Below are 24,857 nucleotides of genomic sequence, written 5' to 3'. Positions count from 1 at the left end.
TCACTTGCCATGGCTGCATTGGTTGCTACAGAGAAGGTATCAACTGTTCTCACTCTCTAACATGGCTGCTTATTGACTTTGTTATAATATAGGACTGGTGTGTAAAAGCTCTTGGTATGTGTCATTGCATCTTCAGGAGATTTTTAATTTTTCTCTCAACATTTTTTGTTCTGACATACGTACTATGGTTCACAGGGTCCTCATCATCTCAGACCATGAAAGTTTGGTGGTTGAGTTAGTCCAGCTTGAAGTGTCCTTTTCTCAGAATGGTCATTGTGAAAGACAGGTCAGGCATGTGTTGTGTTATCAACCAATTCCTTTTAGTTTTGGCATGTCATATATCCTAACGGCTGGAAGTGCATGCCAGAATCCCCATGTTGTCATATTCCTTAGCAGAACTGACACCAGTACAATGGGATGCTGATAATGTCAGCATTAAGCACATATAAGCTCCAAAACCACACACACACACCACATGCAAACCCAAATAATACTCTATGGATCCTAAAAGGGCCTTAATTTTATATTATGGTCAGAAAATGCATTTCACATTATAGTTCGTTACAGTATGACCAATCCTGTTGGAAGTGATTTAGGGAAAAGCAAAATTACCTGAATAACTAGATTCAAGGACTGTGGAGTCCGGTTAGCTACATAGTAAGTAGCACTATCATTGTAAACCCACATGACCAGCAGTAATGTACTGTAAGCAGGATTAAGTGTTTAAAGATGTAGGTAGCTATTTTCTTTGAAAATTACTAATGTAATTAAGAAATATTAAGCTACGAATAAGATAAAGCTTCTAAGATTTGCTTAACTTTTGTTCATGCATGTTTTAACTTGCTCCACATCACTGAAGGTTTTCCTCCTTGGAACATAATAAATGGATGAATGAAAGTACAATAAATATGTGTATTTCAGTCATTCATTCATACATTCATTGTGTTTCTTAGAAACCAGCAAGAACTACATTAACAAGGGACAAGCAAATTATAGGAACCTGAACTTTATGCTGCATTAACAATAAACTATGATTAAACAGCTTAACAACATTATGCCAGCTAAAGGAACCCTACATTTGTGGCTGGCATTGACTGTGTGGATCACCTGATAATAAGGAATTGTTTACAAAGGTTAATAGAACCTTTAACAATATTGTGTAACATCTCATTGCAGTCATAAACTCTTCCAAAAGTGCTAAACAAAAAAATCATATACACTAGCCAAAAGCATATGCAGTCAAAAACAAGAAAAGGGAGATCATGTATGAAATTACGGGCTGATTACTTTGATCTCCAGTTTGTCAAAGGTCTTAGATTGTGTTATACATTATTTGTTAGTAGCATTAATCATAAAGAATGATGTACCATCACTATATTATTGCTCCAGAAGCAACAAAGTAACAGAAGCTATATATATGATTGTATTTACAATGTTCTAAAACTTATGAAAGATGAAAAGAATGTAATAGGAATATTCCTAGCTTCACAGTAGTGTTTGACATGGTTGATCCCACTGTTCTCCTATAACATAAGGGAATTATCAAATGAATGGATTTGGACATTTCTAAAGCAGTCATAGATTTACATATAGTTACACTAGGTTAGTCTCTGAGTGCTTATCAAATGATTCATCAGTTCTCTGCCATGTTACACAATGTTCTGTACTGTACTGTAAAAGTATCTGAAAGACAAGTGAGGACATATCTATATGGCATGACAATATTTTGATAACATTTGACAATAATTTACACTTCAATCCGCAACTTAAAAATTAAATGCAGATACATAATAAGTTGTATAATTGTATACAAAAAGTTAAACAATGGAAAATCCAAGATGGAATGTAACAATATGAGAGAAGGAAAGTTGCTACTCACATATAGTGTAAACACTGAGTTGCGATAGACACAATAAAAAGATTCACACACTCGTAACTTTCAGTCATTAAGGCCTTTGTAGGCAGTAGACACACATACACTCACGCACACACACACTCATGCAAGTGCAACTTGCACACACATCTGCAGTCTCAGAGAGCAGTGTAGTTTCAGCTCTCTGGTCCTTCACACAAGGGGTAGGTGCTAAGTTCTTCATCTGTTGTATCAGTTTCACTGGAATCCATTCAAATTACATTTGCCATGTCAGTTTCCAAATCCCTGTTTTCGTCATGTGCTGTATATTCATCTACACACTTCACAGCAATAAACATTGATTATTATATTTTCTATTGCTTTCCACTAGCCCATCTATGTATCTATATTTGTTTTCAATTCCTTTTACATGTTTGCAAGCTTTTCATCAATCATGATGGGTAATCTTAGATAAAGAATCTATGGTTATTTTTTTAGGAATAAACATTTTTTTCTTCACTCATTATAACACAGTTTTTAAAAACTCATTTCTTGTTAAGCTAAATTCAAAACTAATATTGTTTTGAATGAGACAATCAGTTTTATATTTTAACTGCAATAGTGGGTGCTTTATTTGTGTGTTAGGATGTTAGGAATCAGTTTCACTTCTAATGTTATTGATATTATCCTGTTCATATAATTGTGATAATCTTATGATTTAGATTTTGAATCCCATTGCTCCTTAGTGTGGACAATAGCTCTTTGACCTGTTCTGTCATTATTCGTTAAACTTGGAATTTATTCATGTTGCCAACACTTTTTTATGGTATAAATTGGTGCATCCACATTCTCTTCATGAATACCCTGGTTTATTTGGCTGATTTCATTGTTTCTGATTGCTCTCAAGTATTCTGCATGCTTTGCAACAATGTTGAAATGTTCTGTTAGGATGGTTCTCTTATATTTAAATCTTTTGAAAAGATATCCCATCTCTTTCAAAATTTTCTGAAATTTTTCACCTCATTTTTTTGAAAATATAAATAAGCATCTTTCTCAACACTAGGAGTTCATCCTTCTGCTCACAATGCTTCTTTGGATACGGTAAGTGCTTTAGTGCTTTATCAAAGTCACTTAGGGAAACTACTTTCCTGGAATGCCTTAATTTTTTAGGACTTTAAATTTTTTCCTTGGTTACTTCTATTTCCTTACAGTTTTTCAAAATGTGTGTTACTATTCTTTCTGACTTTCCTATGATTTCTTTCATTCAGAAGATAGTTTTCTGTAGAGGTAACATTACCCTATTCTGCTTTTTCTCTCCCCAGTAAAATTGAATATAAGCTCTTTTTCACCTCCACTTCCATGACATCTTCTTCAGTTTTCCACTCTCATGGATATTCAAGATTATGGATGACTTGCCTGAACTACTGAAAATATTTCATGAGGACATGCAGGGCTATTTGTCAGAATATGCACAATTGCCCTGAATGCAGTGACATTGTGATGGGTTTTCCTTACATTGTAACGGGTTTCCCTTAGTCACTACCATACTGGTTTACTGTAATGTCACAGCATGTTTCTGATAAGGACCATAGAAGGAGAAGTGCTATAATACTGTGACCGGGTGTTACTACACAAGATCCAATGGGCAGGTGGCTAGTAAATAAATAGTAAATTAGAGGGAATACTATTTTCAAAGAAATCACTACTCTTTTACTTATACTAAACAGCTGCTGTTTATCTTCTGTTATTGGCTTGGTATTTACTTGATTACAGTGGTATTTTTAAATAAAAATAGTTAGCTACATTTGTAACAGAAAAGGATGGTCTATAATGGACTATTATTGGCAATGAGGCTTTACAATGTATACTGTTACTTGTTATGCAGATTAAAGGAATTTTCATTCTTGAATATAGGTTAACAGATAATTTGTGGAAGTAATGGTCAATAAGCTATCTTTTAAACTTTCTTTTGAATTTACTTTGAGTCTTGATATCACTTTTTTGTCAGGTGGGAACTTTTTGCATCCATTTGCACAAGAGTATGTAGCTCTACTCTGAACGTTAGATTAAGAGGCTTAGTCTATATGAGGTTCAGTTTTATGTCTTATATCATGACTATGTAAATCATATTGTAGCTGAAACTTGATTTGTATTATAAGCAACAAAGTTCTTTAATGATCAAATGAAGTGGAAGTGAATGAAACAACTCCATGATCCTCAAGTGACCTCTGCAGTGTGTGTGATTACCTACTTCACATAATGTTCTTAGTGCTCACTTCTGCTACTCAAGTACATTATTTACTTCAGGTACATTATCTTATAAGGATAAATTGTAACTACTCATTAAATATAATAAGAACAGAGTAGCAGCACAGCACAAATGAAAAGCTGACAGACAGCTGAGCCTTTGAACAATTCTTTCTTCAGAAAGCTGATTGAAAAACCCACTGTTCTCATCTGGCTCTACAGACTGACTGGTCTGATTGAAAAACCCACTGTTCTCATCTGGCTCTATAAACTGACTGGGGTGAGTATCTTGATGAAAAATAGTGGAACAGAAAAACCTGAATGACCAGATGGCAGTTCGAAACATGTTTCAATCGTAGCTTTTAGTTGGTTCCACACAGATTACGACAATGCCTCATTTTTAATATCTGTAACCAATTCATTGCCAAAAATCTTTTTTCACATAGTTCAGAAAGGAAAGGATATAGTGAACTGCAGGTCTTCCTGAAGTTACAAACCAACATTACCTAGTGCATGTCATCAAGAAACTAATATCCTGCACCTCTTTCTCCTACATACAGCCAACACTCCTCACACACTAGCTGATCATACAAAAGGGAGTGCATCGTTCATCATATAATTCTATCCAGGACTGGAGTAACTAAACAACATTCTCCAGTTCTTGTCATGCCCTGAAATGAGGACTATTTGCCCACATTTCCCACTGTGTTTTTCTGCCATGCACCAATCTATGTCATCACAACATGAGGTGGTGCAGTAAAAGACAATGGTCTTTCATATGGGAGGGAAATATTAAAACAAATGAGCCCTCAATCACAATTTTTAGTCTTATTAACCAGGTTTCAACACTTCTAAGAGTGACTTCATCAGAATTTGAATGTTTAAAGTGGCCTATAACATAATTACAAATTTATGGGAAAAGAAATTTTTTACATAAAATTGTAAGTACTGACTAACAACACAAGACAGAGACAGTACTTACATGTCATGCATAAAATAAATGACAGGCCAGAAGGGCTTTAGTCACAAAATTTCTTAAAAAGAATGCATGAAGGTAAGCCACTATGGGCTGCTCATACCTGTACAGCCACAGGTTACAAAGGACTCCATGGGGAATATGGGAGAGTGGTGGCTGAACTCTCCATCCAGCCATCCAGATTTAGAATTGCTGTAATTTCCACAGGTTACTTAAGGAAAATGCCACTATTATTCCTTTGAAAAGGACACACTGATTTTTTCCCTCCATTCCAATGAGTTAAGTGTAAAATACATTGATGTGCTAACTTGTTCATAGTTTCATCCTTAAGAAAGTGAAGACTAGATGAAAATTGTGGGAAAATTATTTATTATATATTCGTGGAGGCACGTCATAGGTAAAATACCCTACAAGTATGTGAACAACAACTATATTATGTAAATATGGAAGGAAAATCCTTGATGGAATCTAAATAATGTAAGCACTGATGGTAGTAGCTCACCAAGTTGTTAAAACACAGAATCATATACAAGGTGTATCATAATTAATGGCATAAACACATTCAGTTGAATGTACATGATACTAGAAACAAAAAGGTCTCAATAAACATAGGTTCAAAAATGCATAATTTAATGAGCTACGAGCAATTTTTCATCTTCGATACTGTGAAACAAATCTCTTTTACTGCAAGTTTTTCGATTTCCACATTTTGGGAACTGGTAGTATGGACCAAAACAAGAAAAAAAGTCCAGTAAACATGTGCTCCAAAATGCATTCCTTAAGAACAGTGAGCACTTGTTCATCTTTCCTACTTTAAAACACAACTCTTCTAATGATCAAGTGCTCATAACTCTTAAGGTATGCGTTTTAGAGCACATGTTTGCTGGACATTTTTTTCTTATTTTGGTCCATACTACCACTTCCAAAAATATGGAAAGCAAAGAACTTGCAGTAGAAGAGATTTGTTTCACAGTATCGAAGATGAGAAATTGCTCGTAGCTATTGAGACATGCATTTTTGACCCAATGTTTACTGAGACATTTCTCCTTCTAGTATCATGTAATTTCAACTGTGTGCATTTAAGCTATTAATTATGATATCCCCTGTATAGGCACAAAAATGCAGCTGAGGAATATGCTAGGTTTTAGATCAATCCTTCTTTCAGAGCTACAGACACCCATATACACATATATACACATGATAGTCAACACTGACCTGGATGACTACATTGTGCTAGCACTGCAGCTCAGATGGTGTGAGAGCCTCAGTAGAGTAGCCAAACTATGTGCAAGACCTGATTTGACTGGCCAATGGCTGAACACAATGTGCTGAATTTCAATGAGTGATTCACAACCTGTGCCGTCCAAATCCTTCCCCACAGGACTAGAGTCTCTGAATTGCATTGATGGGGCTTGTTCTTATAACACAATCTTCAATCACACCCTCTTTTCCATGGCCTCCATATTCTTCTGTTATACCTCCCTCTTCCAGTGTTCTCTTTTCCTCTCACAATTCCCTCCTCCACATCATTGTGTGTTAAGCACATCTCCTCCTGCCAATGTCCAGAGTGAGCTCTCCTGTGCCACACTTCTGCACCATGCAGCTGCTGCCTCTCTCTCCCAGTCACCAGCCTCCCCTCTTCAACACTCCATTCCATACCCACTTCCTTTCATTGCTCACTTGCTCCATTCTCCACACCCCTAACCCCAACTGAAACACAGTGCCTGCACAATGTAGTCAAATGGTTCATTGTAACTGTTCAGATGTAAGTGTCTGTATGGTTTCTCTACAGCTCTGAAGCAGAAATTGCCTGAAAGCCAGCAAAGTTCTCAGTCCAGTTGATGTACATATCGATGACTCAGTTCCTGAACTAATTGAAGAGTTGCTAACGTTAATTCTTAAGCTATTTAAGAACATACCTACATATAAATTGTTATAAATTCATTGTTAATTGAAAGAAAAGGAACTGCAACAACTTTTGCAACTGACATCATTCCAAGGTTCATGACCATTGCAAGTTACTGGAACAGGGACTTCACTTGAATGTAATTTATTGTTTATCAGCATTAACAGAAGACTTGTGTTACCTGGGATTCTTAACAGAGCATGCCATCTGCAAGCATGCATCACACTTTTCATCTTTTCCACAGGCATTAACAAATTTAACTATTTTTGTATCTTTCAGCTGAGACTGAGAATCATCCACCACTGTACAGTTCTTGCAGAAAGCATCTTCCCCTTTGAAAACAAAATTAAAATTAGGTTTTTCACTAAATCATAACATTTAAGAACGATTGTAGTTCATTTAATAACAGTTTTACTAATTTGAGTATGGTTTCTGGCTTCCATAACTTACAACAGTTTCATTTAAGAATAACATAGGACTATCAAATAACGGTCATGTGAAAATAAAGGAATTTATGACTGAAGCAGTATTTTCAACCTCTGCTATAATGCTCGGTTGCAGATGTTCTGCTGATAGTATTGCTTGTATTAAATAATAATTGCAGCAAGTGATATTTTAGGGAGCAATGAAGAATTGGTGTTGGTGGACGACATAGAGTAGTATAGAATGTAGATATGTCAGAAGTCCCTACATGTAGGATTACATAAAACAGTATTACTTTCTCAAGCATATTTAAATTCCTATACGTACTTTGTATTCTAGTTTCATTAAGCCATAATTTGTGAATTACCATTACTTAATGTTACTCTGGCTTAATAAGACAATTGCATCATAGCACATTTAAAATCAGAATAGCATAATGATAATGGAAATTCCTGGATGGAAGAATATGCAAAATCAGGGAAAGGCAACCTTACCGTTAGCAGACCAATGCATGACACACAGGAACACATAACAGAAAACACTATTCACGCTAATTTGATTTTTTGTTCTTTTTTCTGGTAAAAGCATACACACATGCATGTAAGTATGCATGCACACACACACACACACACACACACACACACACATGCATTCTTGCAGGCAAGGGAAGACTGATTGTTAATGAGCATAGTCACCTAGGTAGATGGAGGAGTGGAAGGAGTAGGGAAGGATGCATGAGGCAAGGAGGGGTAGAGGGATAGTGTGAGGTAGATCTTTTGACAGATGACTCACTGGCTTCACAAGATAAAAGGAGTTCATAGGATAGAGAACATCAGAGATAACTAAAGAGAGGGGAGTAAAGGAAAGAAAAATGGAGGTGAAGACGGAGATGGAGTCGAAAAAGAGAAAGAGAGATTAGTCCAAAAGGGGGGAAGAGGGGAGAAAGGGAAGAATGCCCACACTGAGTGAGGTGGCACAGTGGTTGCATTCTGCACTTGCATTCAGGAGATGATGGTTCAAACTTTGGTCTTACCACCATGATTTAGATTTTTTCTGATTACTTTACATCATTTCAGACAAATGCCAGGATGGTTCCTTTGTAAAAGCTTAGCCAATTTCTTTCAAAAGCCTTCCAAAATCTGACCTTGGGCTCCATCTCTAATTACCTTTTGTCAATGGGACATCAAACACTAATCTCGTCCTCTTCCAAAGAATGCCCACATAGGGGCAGGAAGAGTTATGGAAGAAGGCAGTACATGATCAGGACAGAGAAGGATTGATATGGACCAAAAGAGAAGGAAAAGGTAAGGTCAGGCAGTACGGAAAATATCAGCAGAAGTTTAGGCTATGGGAATTGTGATAGGGCAAGATATGCTGGAGAGACAGTTCCTACCTGCATAGTTCAGAGAAACTTGTGGTGGAAGGGAGTATCCAAATGGAATTTGTAGTGAAGCAGCTGTTGAAGTCATTTATGTTGTGGTGCGCAGCTCATTCAGCAATTGGATGGTCAGGTTTGCAATTTGCCACAGTGTGTCATTGGCCATTCAAATGCATAGGCAGCTGATTGCTTGTCATTCCCACATAGAATGCTTTGCAGACAGAGACATATGTCTCCCTGTGTCTGTATGTGTGAGGATGGATATGTGTGTGTGTGCATGAGTGTATACCTGTCTTTTTTTTTCCTCTAAGGTAAGTCTTTCCGCTCCCGGGATTGGAATGACTCCTTACCCTCTCTCTTAAAACTCACATCCTTTCGTCTTTCCCTCTCCTTCTCTCTTTCCTGTGAAGCAACCTTGGGTTGCAAGAAAAATATATCTAAAAACAAAGATGATGTAACTTACCAAACAAAAGTGTTGGTATGTTGATAGACACACAAACAAACACAAACATACACACAAATTCAAGCTTTCGCAACCCATGGTTGCTTCATCAGGATAGAGGGAAGGAGAGAGAAAGACGAAAGGATGGGGGTTTTAAGAAAGAGGGTAAGGAGTCATTCCAATCCCGGGAGCGGAAAGACTTACCTTAGAGGAAAAAAAAAGACAGGTATACACTCATGCACACACACACATATCCATCCTCACACATACAGACACAGGGAGACATATGTCTCTGTCTGCAAAGCATTCTATGTGGGAATGACAAGCAATCAGCTGCCTATGCATTTGAATGGCCAATGACACACATTTACAGAAACAGGCAGACATTTGTAAAGGCAAAGAGTTTGGGCAGAGATGTCAGTCAAGGCAGAAGTACAGAGGCAAAGATGTTGTTGAATGACAGGTGAGGTATGAGTGGCGGCAACTTGAAATTAGCGGAGGCTGAGGCCTGGTGGGTAACGGGAAGAGAGGATATACTGAAGGGCAAGTTCCCATCTCTGGAGTTCTGACAGGTTGGTGTTAGTGGGAAGTATCCAGAAGGGCAAGTTCCCATCTCCGGAGTTCTGACAAAGTTGCTGTGACTTAACGAACAGGAAAGTGCTGGTAGATAGACACAATAAAAAACACACAAGCACACTTTTTTGAAACTCTTTGCCTTTACAAATGTCTGCTTGTGTCTGTGTATGTGCGGATGGATATGTGTGTGTGTGCTAGTGTATACCTGTCCTTTTTTCTCCCTAAGGTAAGTCTTTCCGCTCCCGGGATTGGAATGACTCCTTAAGGTATAGATGCTGATCCAAGGGGAAAAGGAAAGTATCATGACAGAAGTCACACATTTTGTAGGAATTATTCTGGAAAGTTTGAATTCTATATTTCATTAAGCATTATTATGTTTTCTGAGTGTCAATAGGAACACTTTTATTTTGCCCAAGTTCCTCCAGACTACAGACTACTGCAATTAATGAGGGCATTATGTAGAGGTAGTACAGAGAATTAGACTAAAGGTTGCAATATTCAAGGGTCCATGACACCTGGAATTTACGATTGGAAAAGGAGCATAAAATAAAAATTTTGGTACTGTCAATTTTTAGATATTGAAAGAGCTAACTCCAACATGGATTGAAAGGTTCAAGTTTTATAATTGTAGTAGAATGGAGAAAAAGAATGACCACACAATAAGAACAAGAGTATTTACGATTATTAATAGAAAGAGATATATTGTTGAGAAATGAAGTGTTGTCCTATGTGATATTAATGTACATGGTAATTATGTATAAAATATCACGTGTTTGATCTAACGAGGGGGATATGTTGTGATTCGAGGATTTCCACATAAATTCTGGAACCACTCAACCTTCTGACACCTCAAACATGTGATGTTTTAAAGATAAGTATGAGAGAGAGAGCCTATTTACTGCACAACACATGTCTGTGTGTGCACGATTGACATTGGTCCTGGGAGGACAAGAGCTGCGTCAGATGAGCTATGCCAACAACTGTTTGCCCCTCGCACCATAGAACCTGTATGGAAGGTGCAAGGAGTAACTACGTAGTATTCCTTGGTGGTTACACAATTGTAATTGTTACAGACAATTGAAACATGATTTACCTAGAGGCTCTTACTTAATCTTGGTGTTAGACTTGCTGGAAGCAAGACCTGTTATTGAATTTCTGGTGGTTATTAAACCCACCACATTGTAATTATAGTTAATAGTATCTGATGGTTATCAGTGTAGTTGACTTACAAGAGGTTGTATGCTTATTTGAAACTTGTGGAAATGAAAATATACCTGAACTGAACTGAAAGTACGAGGGTACCAAGTTATTTCTAGTGAGAGAGAAAGAGAGAGGGCATTTTTTTTAGTTCCTCTAACCTTCTTCAGAGAAGACGTTGTGGAGAATGACAGAGTCACATATCCATAGAAGAGGATCAGCTAAGTGTTTCACATGAGCCAACTGTAGTAAGACAAGTGTGAAGTTTGCAATCCAGTTTTGCACCACTTCTCTTGTCACCGAAACCGTTCTGCCTTTTATTGGGTAGGAGATGCCTGTACCTGGACTCCAACGGGAGGTGGTGGGTGCATGTATAGGACAACTCTTGTGCAACTGAATCAACTGCAATGGAATGACCCATGGGATGCAGGACTGGAGTAGGGATGGACAAGGATATTCTGTTTGTGGTGGGTGATGGGACACTATTTTGGGTGACACATGTAGAATTGTGGCTAGCACATTCCTCATCTCAGCACATAATGACAGGTAGTCAAAGCTGGCCTTTCAAGGGCCAGGGTGATTCTGGGTGATCAGAACAGTGCTGGTCAGTGGCTGGTAAACACGTTTACTGGTATCATGGGAGGAGATGGCACAAGATATCTGTTTATGGATGAGTTCAATATGATATTGCCAGTCAATAAAGGCTCTGATAAGGTGATCAGTATATTTAGGCAATCCCCACTTTCCACTTCAAATGCAGCATCCATGGGTGGTGAGGCTATAAGCAAGAGCTTTTGACACAGAATGGGTGATGACTGTCAAAGTGGAGATGCTGCTGATGGTGTACTTGATATGAGCCGATATATTTACAGAGCTATCTGAGAGGTGAAGATCAACATCTAAGAAGGTAGCACTTGAACTGAGAAGGACCAGGTGAAGCAGATTTGAGAGTAGGTGTTGAGGTAATATGAGAAAGAACAAAGGTTTGCTGTGAGAAAATGCCTCAATGAATCAGAACCAGACAAAAATAGTAAGTGTTCTTCCAGAGGTCCACAAATAGGTTGGCATAGGACAGTTCCATGCAGGTACCACAGATATGTTTACAGATTTGGCCTTCAAAGGAGAATTTGGAAGGGTGACTTTGGGTCCTATATCAGGAATATGTTGGGAAAGGTAGTCTTCCATGGTAGCAAAGTCATTGGTATGGAGGATGTTAGCATATATAGATGTCACATCCAGAGTGACTAACAAGGAGTCTAATGGTAACACGACTGGAACTGTGGGAAGGTGGTGAAGGAAGTGAGTGGTTTCTTGAATGTAGGATGGCAGGTTATGTTCAACAGTTTGGAGGTATTGGTCAAAAAAAGTGGGAGCATTGTACCCAGCAAAATGGGATGACCAGTGGGGAGATCTGTGGGATTGGATTTGTAGAGTTTGGGGAGAAGGTAAAAGGTAGGGGAAGTTTCTGGGTTGAGGAAAGAGATGGATTCTGGTATCAGATTTACAGATGGACCTAAATCCTCGAGGAGCTGCTGAGATCCTGTTGGACTTTAGGGTTGGGATCATGGTTGTAGGGTTTGTATGCAAAGGTGTTAGAAAGTTGGCAGAGACCTACAGTAACATCGCCACTATGATTCATTACCAGTGTCATAGAGTCTTTGTCTCCAGGAAGGATTATAAAGTCTGGATTGACTTTCTGGATGGGTGTGTGATCCACTCTTCCTCTCCCCCTCCCCCTCCCCCTTGTGGGCATTCTCGGCCCCCTCCAGCAGCTCTCTCTCTCTCTCTCTCTCTCTCACTCTCTCTCTCTCTCTCTCTCTCTCTCTCTCTCTCTCTCTCTCTCTCTCTCTTCCATCATTTCCCCTTTTTTTCTCCCCTCCCCGGCTCCATCTTCACCTTTCTAATCTTTCCTCCCCTCCCCTCCACCAACCCCTCTCTCTTCCTCATTCTATCCTCTGAACTTCAACCTTGTGCAGCTGCTGAGACATCTGTTAAAAGAGCTCTCGTACTCTGTCCCGCTATCCCCCCTTGCCTCACACATCCATATCCCCTCCACATCTTTATCTGCCCAGGTACTACTCTTAGTAACTGATAATCAATAATCAGTCTCACTGAACTTTGGGAGTGCACATTTGGGAATTTGTTTGGTTGTTTGTGTGAATGTGTGTACTTTTACCAGAAAAAGAATGAGAGCTCAAAAACTAATCTGAGTCCTGTTTTGTTCTTTTTTTATTTTTTTTTAATGTTCTCACAATTTAGGTATAAACTCACAATTGATCTAACCACAGGTAGTTCTGCAGATTGTCTGCAGTGAAAGAACTACTACGCTTACCTTCTCGTTTATCCTTTCGTATCACGATAGTGTTTCCAGTTTTATTTTCCATTTCAATTAATAAATTGAGTTCAATATCTTTTAGGGTATCTGGATCCTCCTACGACAATGACAAACAATGGTTAACTGTAAGATTATAACAAATTATACAATTAACTGACAATCTTTTGGATATCAGAGCAGAGTTCTACTGAAATGTTAAGTCTCAAGCAACAAACACAAATGACCAATATAAAATGATCTCTAACAAATATTACAGTTTATAGGGTAAAAAGACTATAACACTTGTAACTACTTGGAATGGGGCGGTTAACCAATTAAACTTTTACATACGACAACTAGATGGGTTGAGATATGCAGCTGCTGTGCTGTGCCATTAATTCTGACATGATTTGCACACTTACACACACACAAACACACACACACGCACACACACACACACACACACACACACACACACACACACACAAACACACAAACACACACACTTAGTCCTACATGAGGCAATATCATTGTATGCATGAATTAGTTAATTTTTAAACATTATTTCCTTTTTTAATTAATATGACATTCTGGTTCCTTTTGTTAAAGATCTGTCAATGAATAAACAACTGAATAAAAAGCTAACAAACATGAGCTTTATCACTTTAGTCAAAGTAGCATTCAACTCCTCCACCACTGTAATTATATGGTAATTGTAATGGCAGCGTACTTTATATTAAATAAACCATTCATTTTCCATGAAATTGGGGTCATCTTTAGAGCTTGGTTTATTCATTCTTTTGGCAGGAATAAGGTAAGGAGATTAGGATTTTTATCTAATGACTAGTAATGTCACCCAAGATGGAACTTAAGCTTGGATAACACAAGGATGAAGAAAGAAATCAATCATGCTGTTTTCAAGCGAACTACACTGATGATCAAATTGATTTCTTCAAGAAACCCAACAAAAATTTAGGTCTGTAGACAGTTATTTGAATCTATTTCTCCAAACCAGCACTTTACCCAATGCACCAATTTGATTGACCTAGTCAATGAGAAATCGTGTAAATGGTATGGTGAGAATGGCAGTATAGTGAAAAGATGGAAGAGTAGAGAGGATTACTTAAAGTAAAGGAACATGCATGAAATGCTCATTTGGCAGTTAAAGAGAAGTGTATGAAATGGTCATGAAATGGTCAAGTGCACAAAAATATACAACAGTAGAAAAGAGAAGGAGAGAGAAAGGCATGGAACATGATCCGCATAAAACAAAAATGAAATAAATGTGGTGGAGGAAGTGGACCTGCCAACATCATAACGACAATAAAAAACTATATCACAGCAATAATGATAGAAAGACAGTATGACAAAATCTTCAAAAAAATACAAATAAGTTAAGAAAAGAAATGAAGACACTTACAGGTGAGTAGGAAAGGTAGAGTGGGAGGAAGGGTATCAAGTTATTAATGAAAATGGAATGGGTGAGAACAGAAGAAATTGAAATGTCACATCAATGGTAAATATTCATGCAAGGTACATTGAATGAGCTAGTTGATGGCAATAGAGACAGGTTGGGTGGCAGGACTACGAGTATCTCTCTCTCTCTCTCTCTCTCTCTCTCTCTCTCTCTCTCTCTCTCCATTCTCCCACTTTTTAACTCACTTTTTTCCTCTATGTATTTATTATTTACTACTATTTTGTATTATTTGTTAGGTTTAAACTTCTCATTAATGGAGTGGTTGTGTAGATGCGTAGATATGACTGTAGAAATTGTTGACAACAAAGATTCAAATTTCTTGGAATTGAATGCAACAATAAGGGTCCCATGAAGTAGTAAATAAATGGAATATGTGATATCTCAAGTCTAACTAGTATGAGTGGTAAAAGGTATTTTTTCCAGTGATCAATCAATTTGATTAATTTTTTGTACACAATATTTCATTGACTGATGTAGTCATCTTCAATAGGTTTTCAAAGCAATGCTTAGAGACCTGCTTGCCACTTCAAGCACTCCAATCAGACTGTATACTTTACTGGTTACATTCCACTATTTAAACTCGTTTTGGACACCTGGCACTCATTATTCCATAAGATGTACATTTATTTTACAGTACATGTGCTTTTGCCGCATATATCTCTTCATTAAGTTTCACTCTGGTTGATGTTATAACCAGAGAAAATTTATGTTTAAGAGTGCCAAATGCTAACTGTGGTGTCACCGCGAGACACCACACTTGCTAGGTGGTAGCTTTAAATCGGCCGCGGTCCATTAGTACATGTCGGACCCGCGTGTCGCCACTGTGTGATCGCAGACCGAGCGCCACCACAAGGCAGGTCTCGAGAGACTGACTAGCACTCGCCCCAGTTGTACTGACGACGTAGCTAGCGACTACACTGACGAAGCCTCGCTCATTTGCCGAGCAGATAGTTAGAATAGCCTTCAGCTAAGTCCATGGCTACGACCTAGCAAGGCGCCATTAGTAACATTGCATGTATCTAAAGAGTCTCACTTGTATTGCCACAATCTCCAGATGTACCAAAAGGATGGATTAAAGTTAAGTATTCCAGAAGCTACGTACTTTTCTTTATAGCATTCATTACGTATCCTGTTTCAGACCTCACGCACCCTGCTTTGGCTTAGCGCGTGCCTTTTGGCTTCCTCTCATTGTGTCTAGGCTGTCTTGTCTAGACACAACACTAACATTTCCAGATTGAAATTTTCGTCACTGTTGAATTTCCTGACAAACCTATTGCAATAGACTCATCTATTATGCTGTCCCAGAAGCTTTGAGTTTTAGCCATTACACAGTGTTTCAAATAGATTTATCCATTGTAACAAGACTATATCTTCTTTATGAATTATGCTAGAAACTTGGAGTGAATTTTAAGTTACACATCAAAACTAAAAGTTAACCTGAGCACCAATGTGGAGAAAAATCTTGTCACAAAATTTTAACCATAGATAACAGATAAGATGCCAGTAGGAACCAAAATGACCAATGATTTGTAAGTCAACAACACATAATTTTTAAACTAAAGAAACTTGGTACCACACACTCCAATTGGCTGTGGGACTGCCCTGTTATTGGATGCTCTGGACAATGCATGACAGGGAATGGGGAATGCTTTGCATGCCAGAGATTGCAACGTATCCAAGGAAGCCCGCACACTCGGTGGTAGTGCACTAGTCTTCCACTCTGCGGGCCTGGGGGTGAATCTGCCAGGATCCCAACACAAACCCTTCAACAGCTGTTAGTTCAAGTACAGAAAGTCTTTTACAAATTGTGTCAGCCCGGAAAAGGGCCTTTTTTGTAGTTAGGACTTGGTTTACTTAAAGCAGGTGCTCTAACCGGTGAACCTCTGTCACTACACAAGCTTGGTACTGTCAAACTGTATTTTTCTGAACTCTTTCACAGTTCCTGACACTGCCCTGATGTGATTGGCAGCATGTTGAATGCAATCCATTAATTCCTCTTCGTTTGTACATGGTTTATGTCTGGGTGGGTGAACTAGAACCTTGAAGAGTCCCCACAGGAAAAAGTATGGTGGCGTGTGGTCTGGTGATAGCAGGGAGCATGTCCTCTGAGCACCTCTGCCAATTACCCAGATGCCAAAGAGTTCATTTAAATATCTGTGCAGAGCACAATTGTCATGTGCAGGCACCCCATCATGCTGCAACCACATTTATAGCCATATGTCCAGGGGAACATCTTTCAGCAGGCTTGGTAGAGTTTCTTGCAAAAAGTGAAGGTAGTTTGCCCCAATAAGTCATGGAGGTAGACGGACCAGCCCTATCAGATGGTCATCCACAATGCCTGCCCAAATGATAAGCAAAAATAATTCCTGGTGTCTGTGGATGTACACGACATGAGGATTTCTCCTTGACCAGTAATGAATGTTTTGAGTATTGTAATTGGTAAACAACACAATGTGAGGGAAGACAGGATCTCATGCAACACATCACAGAAACCACTGACAAAACGCTAGCCTGTGTTCATAATCTGCCACAGGATTTAGGTCTTTGACAGTGTGGAAACTAAATGGATGCTGGAATGAGATTTTCACTTTGCAGTGGAGTGTACACTGATATGAAACTTCCTGGTAGATTAAAACTTTGTGCGAAACTGAGGCTCAAACTCAAGACCTTTGCATTTTGCGGGCAAGTGCTCTGCCATCTGAGCTACCCAAGCATGACTTGCGCCCCGTCTTCACAGCTTTACTTCCACCAGTACCTTGTCTCCTACTTTCCAAACGTCACAGAAGCTCTCCCGAAAATCTTGAAGAACTAGCACTCCTGGAAGAAAGGATACTGTGGAGACTTGGCTTAGCCACAGCTTGGGGGATGTTTCCAGAATGAGATTTTCACCCTGCAGCAGAGTATGCGCTGATATCCTTTCTTCCAGGAGTGCTAGTTCTGCAAGGTTCACAGGAGAGCTTCTGTGAAGTTTGAAAAGTAGGAGATGATGTACTGGCAGAAGTAAAGCTGTGAGGATGGGGCGTGAGTTGTACTTGGGTAGCTCAGATGATAGAGCACTTACCCATGAAAGGCAAAGGTCCCGAGTTCAAGTCTCGGTGTAGCACACTGTTTTAATCTGCCAGGAAGATTAAATGGGTGCTGGCTGTCATCCCTAAAAACTTCCCAGACTAAGCCATGAGTGATCCCCATGTCATGTCCAACCACTGGAGTATTTGTCGTAGGTGCTTTCTCAAGTGTTTGAGAACAGTCTCTTCAAATGCAGCATCCCATCATGTTTGAGGTCTTCCAGCATCACTATGATATCCCGCTAATGAGCCTGTTTCACCAAGTCACCAGTGAACTGCTGTAAACATTTGTGGGTGTGGGTGGTGTCTTGCTGGGTACCGTTCCTCATACAACCATCAAGCTTCATGTGCATTACCACTGGCTGGTCCATAAACAAAAAACCATATCTCACTGTTTTTGAAATGAATACCGTGCCACAATGCTTACTGTATGACTAAATTGCAGGTGATGTGTGTGTGATCCAAAGTGGAGCTTAAGTGTGTATACCTCTGATGTGAGGTGGAGACCTATTTGACATGTTTGTGTATCATGCTGGGGCAGTGATGGGGCAAGGGACATCTGTATGTGTGAACTGACAACATAGCACTGCCCATCAACCAAGGAATTACAACAGGGCAATCCAACAGCCAATCAAAGCATTGTCAACCTACACAACATTAGTAATTTTGATTCCTACTGGCATCAGCTATGCAGGGTTAAAATTTTGTGACACAATTTTCTCTCTCTCTCTCTCTCTCTCTCTCTCTCTCTCTCTCTCTCTCCCTCTCTCTCTCTCTCTCTCTCTCTCTCTCTGTGTGTGTGTGTGTGTGTGTGTGTGTGTGTGTGTGTGTGTGTGTGCGGGTGTGTGGGTGGGTGGGTGAGTGGGTGTGGGTGTGTGTGTGTGTGTGTATATGTGTATGTGTGTGTAATATGAAAAGAATAGTTTGCTATTCACCATGTAGAGGAGGCACTGAACTGCAGACAGGAGTAATGAAAAAGAATGCTAGAAATATTTCAACTTTTGAAAAATGTCCTTCTTCAGAAACAGAAAACACTCACACATTACACAACAATAAAACACACACACACACACACACACACACACACACACACAGACACACACACAGTCCTCCAAAAGCCTGTCCCACATAACAGCTCTTTCCAAAGACCTTACCTTTTGCTCCACTTACAAATTCAAATGCACTGTGTTTTTTAAAGAAATTCCCTCCTTATCCCAGACCCTACATTGGAAACACTCTTTTACTGCTAACCCCAGTACTCAGACTTTATACTAAACCAGTACTGAATTCTGACTGACTCAGTTTACTCCTCCATCCAATCATGATCCAGCCCCTCTGCCCTCCAAATCACCATCTATTAACTATTTCCTAACCTTAAAACTTTCCTCACCATGATTCCCCAAATTCCTCAACAGGGAAACCAACCTCATATCCACAGAAAGAACCACATCCCACCATCTAAAGACTGATCCCAGCTTTATAATTCTACCTGCCAAAAAAGGCTCCACCACAGTAGTTGTGGAGCACATGCATTAACTGGCAGAAGGACTCTGTCAGCTGTCGGATATCTCCACCTACAAGTCCTGCCATAGTGACTCCATTCCAGAAATCCAGCATGATATCCAGTCCCTCTAAAAATCGTTAAGTCCATCCCAGAACCTCTCCCATGCATCTCTCTCTCTCTCCTCATTACACCCAGTCCCACAGTCCAACCTTCTACATGCTTCCTCGAGTTCGTAAACCCTACCATCCAGGACACCCCTTATGACTGTTTATTGTGTTCTCACAGAGAGAATTCCTGTCCTGCTGCCTTTTTCCCACAACCCACCCTCCTATATGAAAGGCGTAAATCATTTCCTTCACCGACTCTCCACCGTTACTGTTCCCTTACCATCTGGCACTCTGCTGAGATCTGTTGATGCCATCTCCCTCTATACCAACATCCTTCATTCTCATGACTCTAACAACAATGGACACCAACTCTACCAACATCCTCCAGACTACAAAACCAATACCTAATTCTTCACACTTTACCAACTATACCCCGACACACAACTACTTCTCTGCTGGAGGAAAGGTATATTAACAAACGTGCAGCATAGCCATATGCATCCACATGGTGCACTCCTATGCCAATCTTTTTATGGGCTGACTAAAGGAAACTCTTCCTAGACTCCCAAAACCCCAATTCAAACCCTGTGTTTGGTTTGGGTTCATACATGCCATCTTTGTGATCTGGTCTCAGGGCAAAGACTGCCTATCCTCATTCCTCCATAAACTCAACACCTTCTCTCCTGTCTGCCTCACTTCAACCTTCTGAAACCAATGTGCCACCTTCCTGGACATTGACTCCAACTCTTTCATGGCTCCTTCCATACTTCTGTCCATATTAAACCCACTAGCCACCAACAGTACCTGCATTTTGACAGCTGTCATGCCTTCCACACCAAAAAACCTCTCCTATACGGACCCACCACCACACACCCAGTATGCTGAAGTTCTCACGAGGGCCTTCACAGACAGGCACTAGCCCCCAAACCTAGTCCACAATCAGATTTGTTGTGCCATATCCTTACACAGCCCTAACCCTCTGACCACACTCAAGATTCAATTATAAAGGAGCGCACCCTCATCACCCAAAATTGCCCTTGACTTGAGCAACTGAATCTTCACCAATCTTTGATTATCTCTCATCATACCTTGAAACAAGTGACATTCTACCAAAGAGCCTTCCCACCCCTTCTAAAGTGGTATTCTGTTGCCCACCCAACATAAACGTCCTAGTCCATCCCCATGCCACTCCCACTCCCAGTTCCTTGTCATTCAGCTCAATACCTGGGGCAGACCCAGGTGTAAGACCTACCCAATCCACCCATCCAGCACTTGTCACTGTATTCAAGTGAAAGGCGTATCCTACCCCATCAGAAGCAGAGCCACCTGTGAGAGCAGCCATGTTGCATTTAAAAAACACTGTTGCAATCACTGCATAGCTTTTTATGTTGGCGTGACAAGCAAAGAGCTGTCTGAATGGCCACCATTAAACTGCAGTCAAAAATAAAGTTGACTTCTCAGTAACACAATATGAAGGTGAGCACAACATGCTGTTTCACAACCAAGCCATCTGTTTCCTTACTGCCATCACCAGTTGAACTAGGCAGATGAGAGTAATCCTTGCAACACAACTTTTACTCTCATAACATATCTGTCACCATCTCTAGTAACCTCCTGTCCTCAAACCCTCCATGTCACCTTCACTTTGTGCTGCTCCCACCCAGCTCTGACCCTTGCATCACATGCTTAGCCCATACACCTGCCACCCCTCCCACCCACATTTCTAGCCAGAAAAATGGCTTCCTCCCTCTGAGCTGCTATCTACCCACCCCCAACCACTCTTCCTGATGCCAACCTCTCTCTCTTCTACCCAACTGCCCCCCCCTACCCCTCCCCAACTCCCACTCCATCCAGTCCACCTGGCAAACTGCAATCACAGCACTGTGCATCCAGCTGGTACTATGTATGTGTAGGGGCATAGGTGTGTGTGTGTGGGTGGGTGGGTGGGTGGCTGCGCAACTGCGCATTAGCATGCACATGCATGTCTCCTGGCTAAATAAAGGATTGATTCAGAAAGCTGTCTAGTTTCCTTTCCCTAGCTCAAGAAAGGGTTGATTCTGAGCAGTCAATTTTTTTTTCCTCTTTTGCGTGTGTTTGTTGACGACTCAATGCTTCCCCTATTTGCACAGTGGTTTCTTTTATTCTTGCAGTGTTTTTTAAAAAGATAACATTACTACATACCTAAATCAGATAATTTTTTCACTGGTCATTATCAGTTAAGATATCTGTATCATTTTGTAAAAAAGTATGTATGAATAACAAACTAACTACCTAAATTTAAAACCATTTCTCAACTACTACCACAGACATGCTTGTAGATAACGAAACACTAGATGAGTTTCTGAGGCTGTTACTTTGGTCTTGCATTTTCTGTCTTCAACATTTTGTTAAACATCAGGAGGAGTGACTACAGCAAAATAATGTAGCTTCTCAAGAGGAGATGGTCTTAGACTACCTGCTGAGAGCGATGATGTAACATTGCACGGTGACAGCTTGGCTGATCTGAGTGGAAATGAGAATTTGGAAAGGGGTAGCACTTCCAAAACTTGTAGTGAACAAAGAAGTAAGTGTAGCTGTGGAACTGTTGCTTCGCAGGAAAACTACTCTCTGAGTTATGTCACTTGATAGAATTTTTATAAGGAAAAGAAATAAAATACCTGCTATGTAGCTGAGTATTATGGCCACACATACAGTGATTTGTCATTTTCAACTGCAAGTCAGCAGTGAGAAATTCCAATGAAATGGTGATTGTCTATAGGTATAATGCTCCTGCATGTGGGACTCTGAAGAAGATGTTTCATTGTGTTCACACAAACCTGAAAGACACAACAAGAAGTGTGATGGAGTGTCTCTCATGAATAAACCATGTACTGAAAAGAAGCAGAGAGCTGCTGTGGTGAATAATATAACTGTGCATCACTTCTTTCTGTAAAAAAATTTATGACAAAATGGAGATCGTGCACTGCTGAGGACAGTCCTCCAGCGAATGAGCCTGTGGAGAAGTGGAAAAGATTGTTCCAGTGTGGTCACACATATCTAGAAGACACACAAAGATGTTGCAGATGGTCTCTGATGGTGGAACTAATCAAGAGACATCTCAATACTTTAACTAATGACAATAATGTTGCTTAAATTTAGCTGAATGCCAATTATGAATGATTACTCAGTTAAACTAACTGATAAGGATACAGGTGTTTCAAAAATCCTCTGAAATATCAAAAAACATATCTGTACCCTTACATTGGCTGCTCTTGTAATTAAGTACTCATGGGAATCTGTAGCTAACTTATTCAAATTCAAGAGAATAATTAGTGTATCGACAATATGGTTTCAACAACTGGATCTCTGTTTGGAGCAATTCATATGAAATTTTAACATAAAATGAGTGTAACATCCTCAAAATAATAACCCATCACAGGTATTAAGAAATTTAAATATTGACATAAACTCAAGTCTCACATAGAGAGAACTTAAAAACTTTTGTTTCAGTATGGGGTTAAACATCAACATACCACACCATATTACTCTAAACCCTCCTTTTTCAGAAAGAGTCAATAAAAATTTCTGGGTGGCTCTCATTTCCTGTTATCACCGGAACCAAACAGGATGGGATGAGACATTAAATTGGCTCACTTATGCTTTCAACACAGCTTTCGAAAATAATGCCTGCCACCAGAGATGAATCACTGTGATTTTCTTCTGTGTTATCTATGGTTGGAGCTTTTGCTAGTTGGTGGTGCAGAATGTGGCATGGCTTGTATTGCCCATCTGAATACTCCTGCACATTTGACATTAGCTTATGTGCCTAATTTATGGGGGAGTGATGATCTGTCGCCCTTGAAAATTTCTCCTGCTATCATCTGGAAAAATGGCAGAAAGCATAAAACAACATAAGAGTGGCACTTCTTACAAGCGAGCACCATTATAATAATGAAAGGCAACCTTGTAATTTCCAGTGTGGCGACAAGGAGTTCCTCAAGAATTTGACTGCAATGAGTATGGCTTGCACAAAGATTTCTAAGAAATTGTTGCTCCACTGTAGAGGGCACTTTGTTATTCAGTGTTTCCATACTCCAGTTATGGTACAACTGCAGGATAACAAGAGAGTGGTATGATGGGTAAGCAGCTGAAGTTAATTTTCATTCCTTCCCTTTGGGAGTACACAGCAGTTTTGTGGGTGGGGGAGGAAGAGAGAGAGATTATGCTACTCAGTCATCATTCCAGCAGTTTGAATTTACACATCCATCCACCTGACAGCAAACTTGGGTGGCGCTGGCCTGCAAATCACCTCTGCATTGTCATCAGAGTGTCCTCCCTGAGAAATGAGGACTGCCTGGGGTAAGCAAATAGTGGAAGTTGGCTCTGTGAATTACTTATCATAAGATCTCCTGTTTGTGAGCCACTTACGTGGTGTGTTGTAGTATGGCACCAGAGCATGGAGTGTCAAATATAAGTTTTTCTTTTGGGTACACAGTACCAGCTGGCAGTAGTGAACTGTAGATTCCACGTAGTTCTTTTAATTATCCATCTAAAGGAATTTTTTTGTTATGCCTGTGGTGCTGATAATGCAAAAGCGGACATTATGCGTTGAAAGAAGATTTTTTTTATATATATATATATATATAATTTAGTGGGGCATTGATGTTTTATAATGTTTTTCTGTGAGAGTTTTTTATGTTGCTGTAGCCATCAGTCAGATTTGTCCAAGTGTGCCCTCTAGGATGATACTCGGTGATGCATGCAGATGCATTTGCATTGTGATCCATTACTGAACCCTTTAGTTTCACTGTGTATCCATGTGCTCACTTTTGATGTAGAATCGGGCTCAGTAGTGCGAGATGATCTGATTGTATTACCAACAGCCAACATCTAGAACTGCTTAAACTGCTGAACAGTCAGCACTCTAGATCAAATGGCACTGGGTGCTACACATTTTGTGCAGCATTTATCAACGCAGAACAAGGTTAGTGTTGTTTGAGTCTGATAAAAATTGGTCTCATGAAGTGTGGCCCTTTTAGTTGTTCCATCATGTCATGTCACTTTTTGTGATTGGTCTGGTTTGCCAAAGTTACACAAAGTTGTGGTCTGTCTATTTATTCTATTTTGTTCACTGCAGTATGGACTGGCAGTGTTACTTTACATCCTTATATGAGAACATGTGTTGTCTGTGCAAAACGTGATCCAATTTTGCTAAATAATTGAAGTGTTAGCATCTGGCCCCACATGGGCGATGCAGTGAAAGTATTCCGTGTAATCACACTATTGGATAAGGTGTTATACGCTTTAAGAATTATAGTGATGAAACATTAAGGTTGTGATAATGGTACCCCATAAGATTCTAAGTATGTGTGTGTGTGTGTGTGTGTGTGTGTCTATATATATATATATATATA

General features: G+C 39.6%; 1 protein-coding gene across 1 annotated transcript in view; it reads right to left on the bottom strand.

Moving 5' to 3' along the window:
• LOC124614042 (integrin alpha-PS5-like) overlaps positions 1 to 24,857 on the bottom strand; it is a 586,089-nt gene that overhangs the window by 140,035 nt on the left and 421,197 nt on the right. Inside the window, exons 14-15 of the mRNA XM_047142872.1 lie at positions 13,330 to 13,429; positions 7,163 to 7,313 (exon numbers count right to left, since the gene is read on the bottom strand). Coding sequence (XP_046998828.1) covers positions 7,163 to 7,313; positions 13,330 to 13,429 — 251 coding nt within the window. The remainder of the gene's footprint in view (positions 1 to 7,162; positions 7,314 to 13,329; positions 13,430 to 24,857) is intronic.

Source organism: Schistocerca americana, chromosome 4 (assembly GCF_021461395.2).
Source record: "Schistocerca americana isolate TAMUIC-IGC-003095 chromosome 4, iqSchAmer2.1, whole genome shotgun sequence".
In the NCBI taxonomy this organism is placed as follows: Eukaryota; Metazoa; Arthropoda; class Insecta; order Orthoptera; family Acrididae; genus Schistocerca; species Schistocerca americana.
This window is presented reverse-complemented; position numbering and strand designations above follow the sequence as displayed.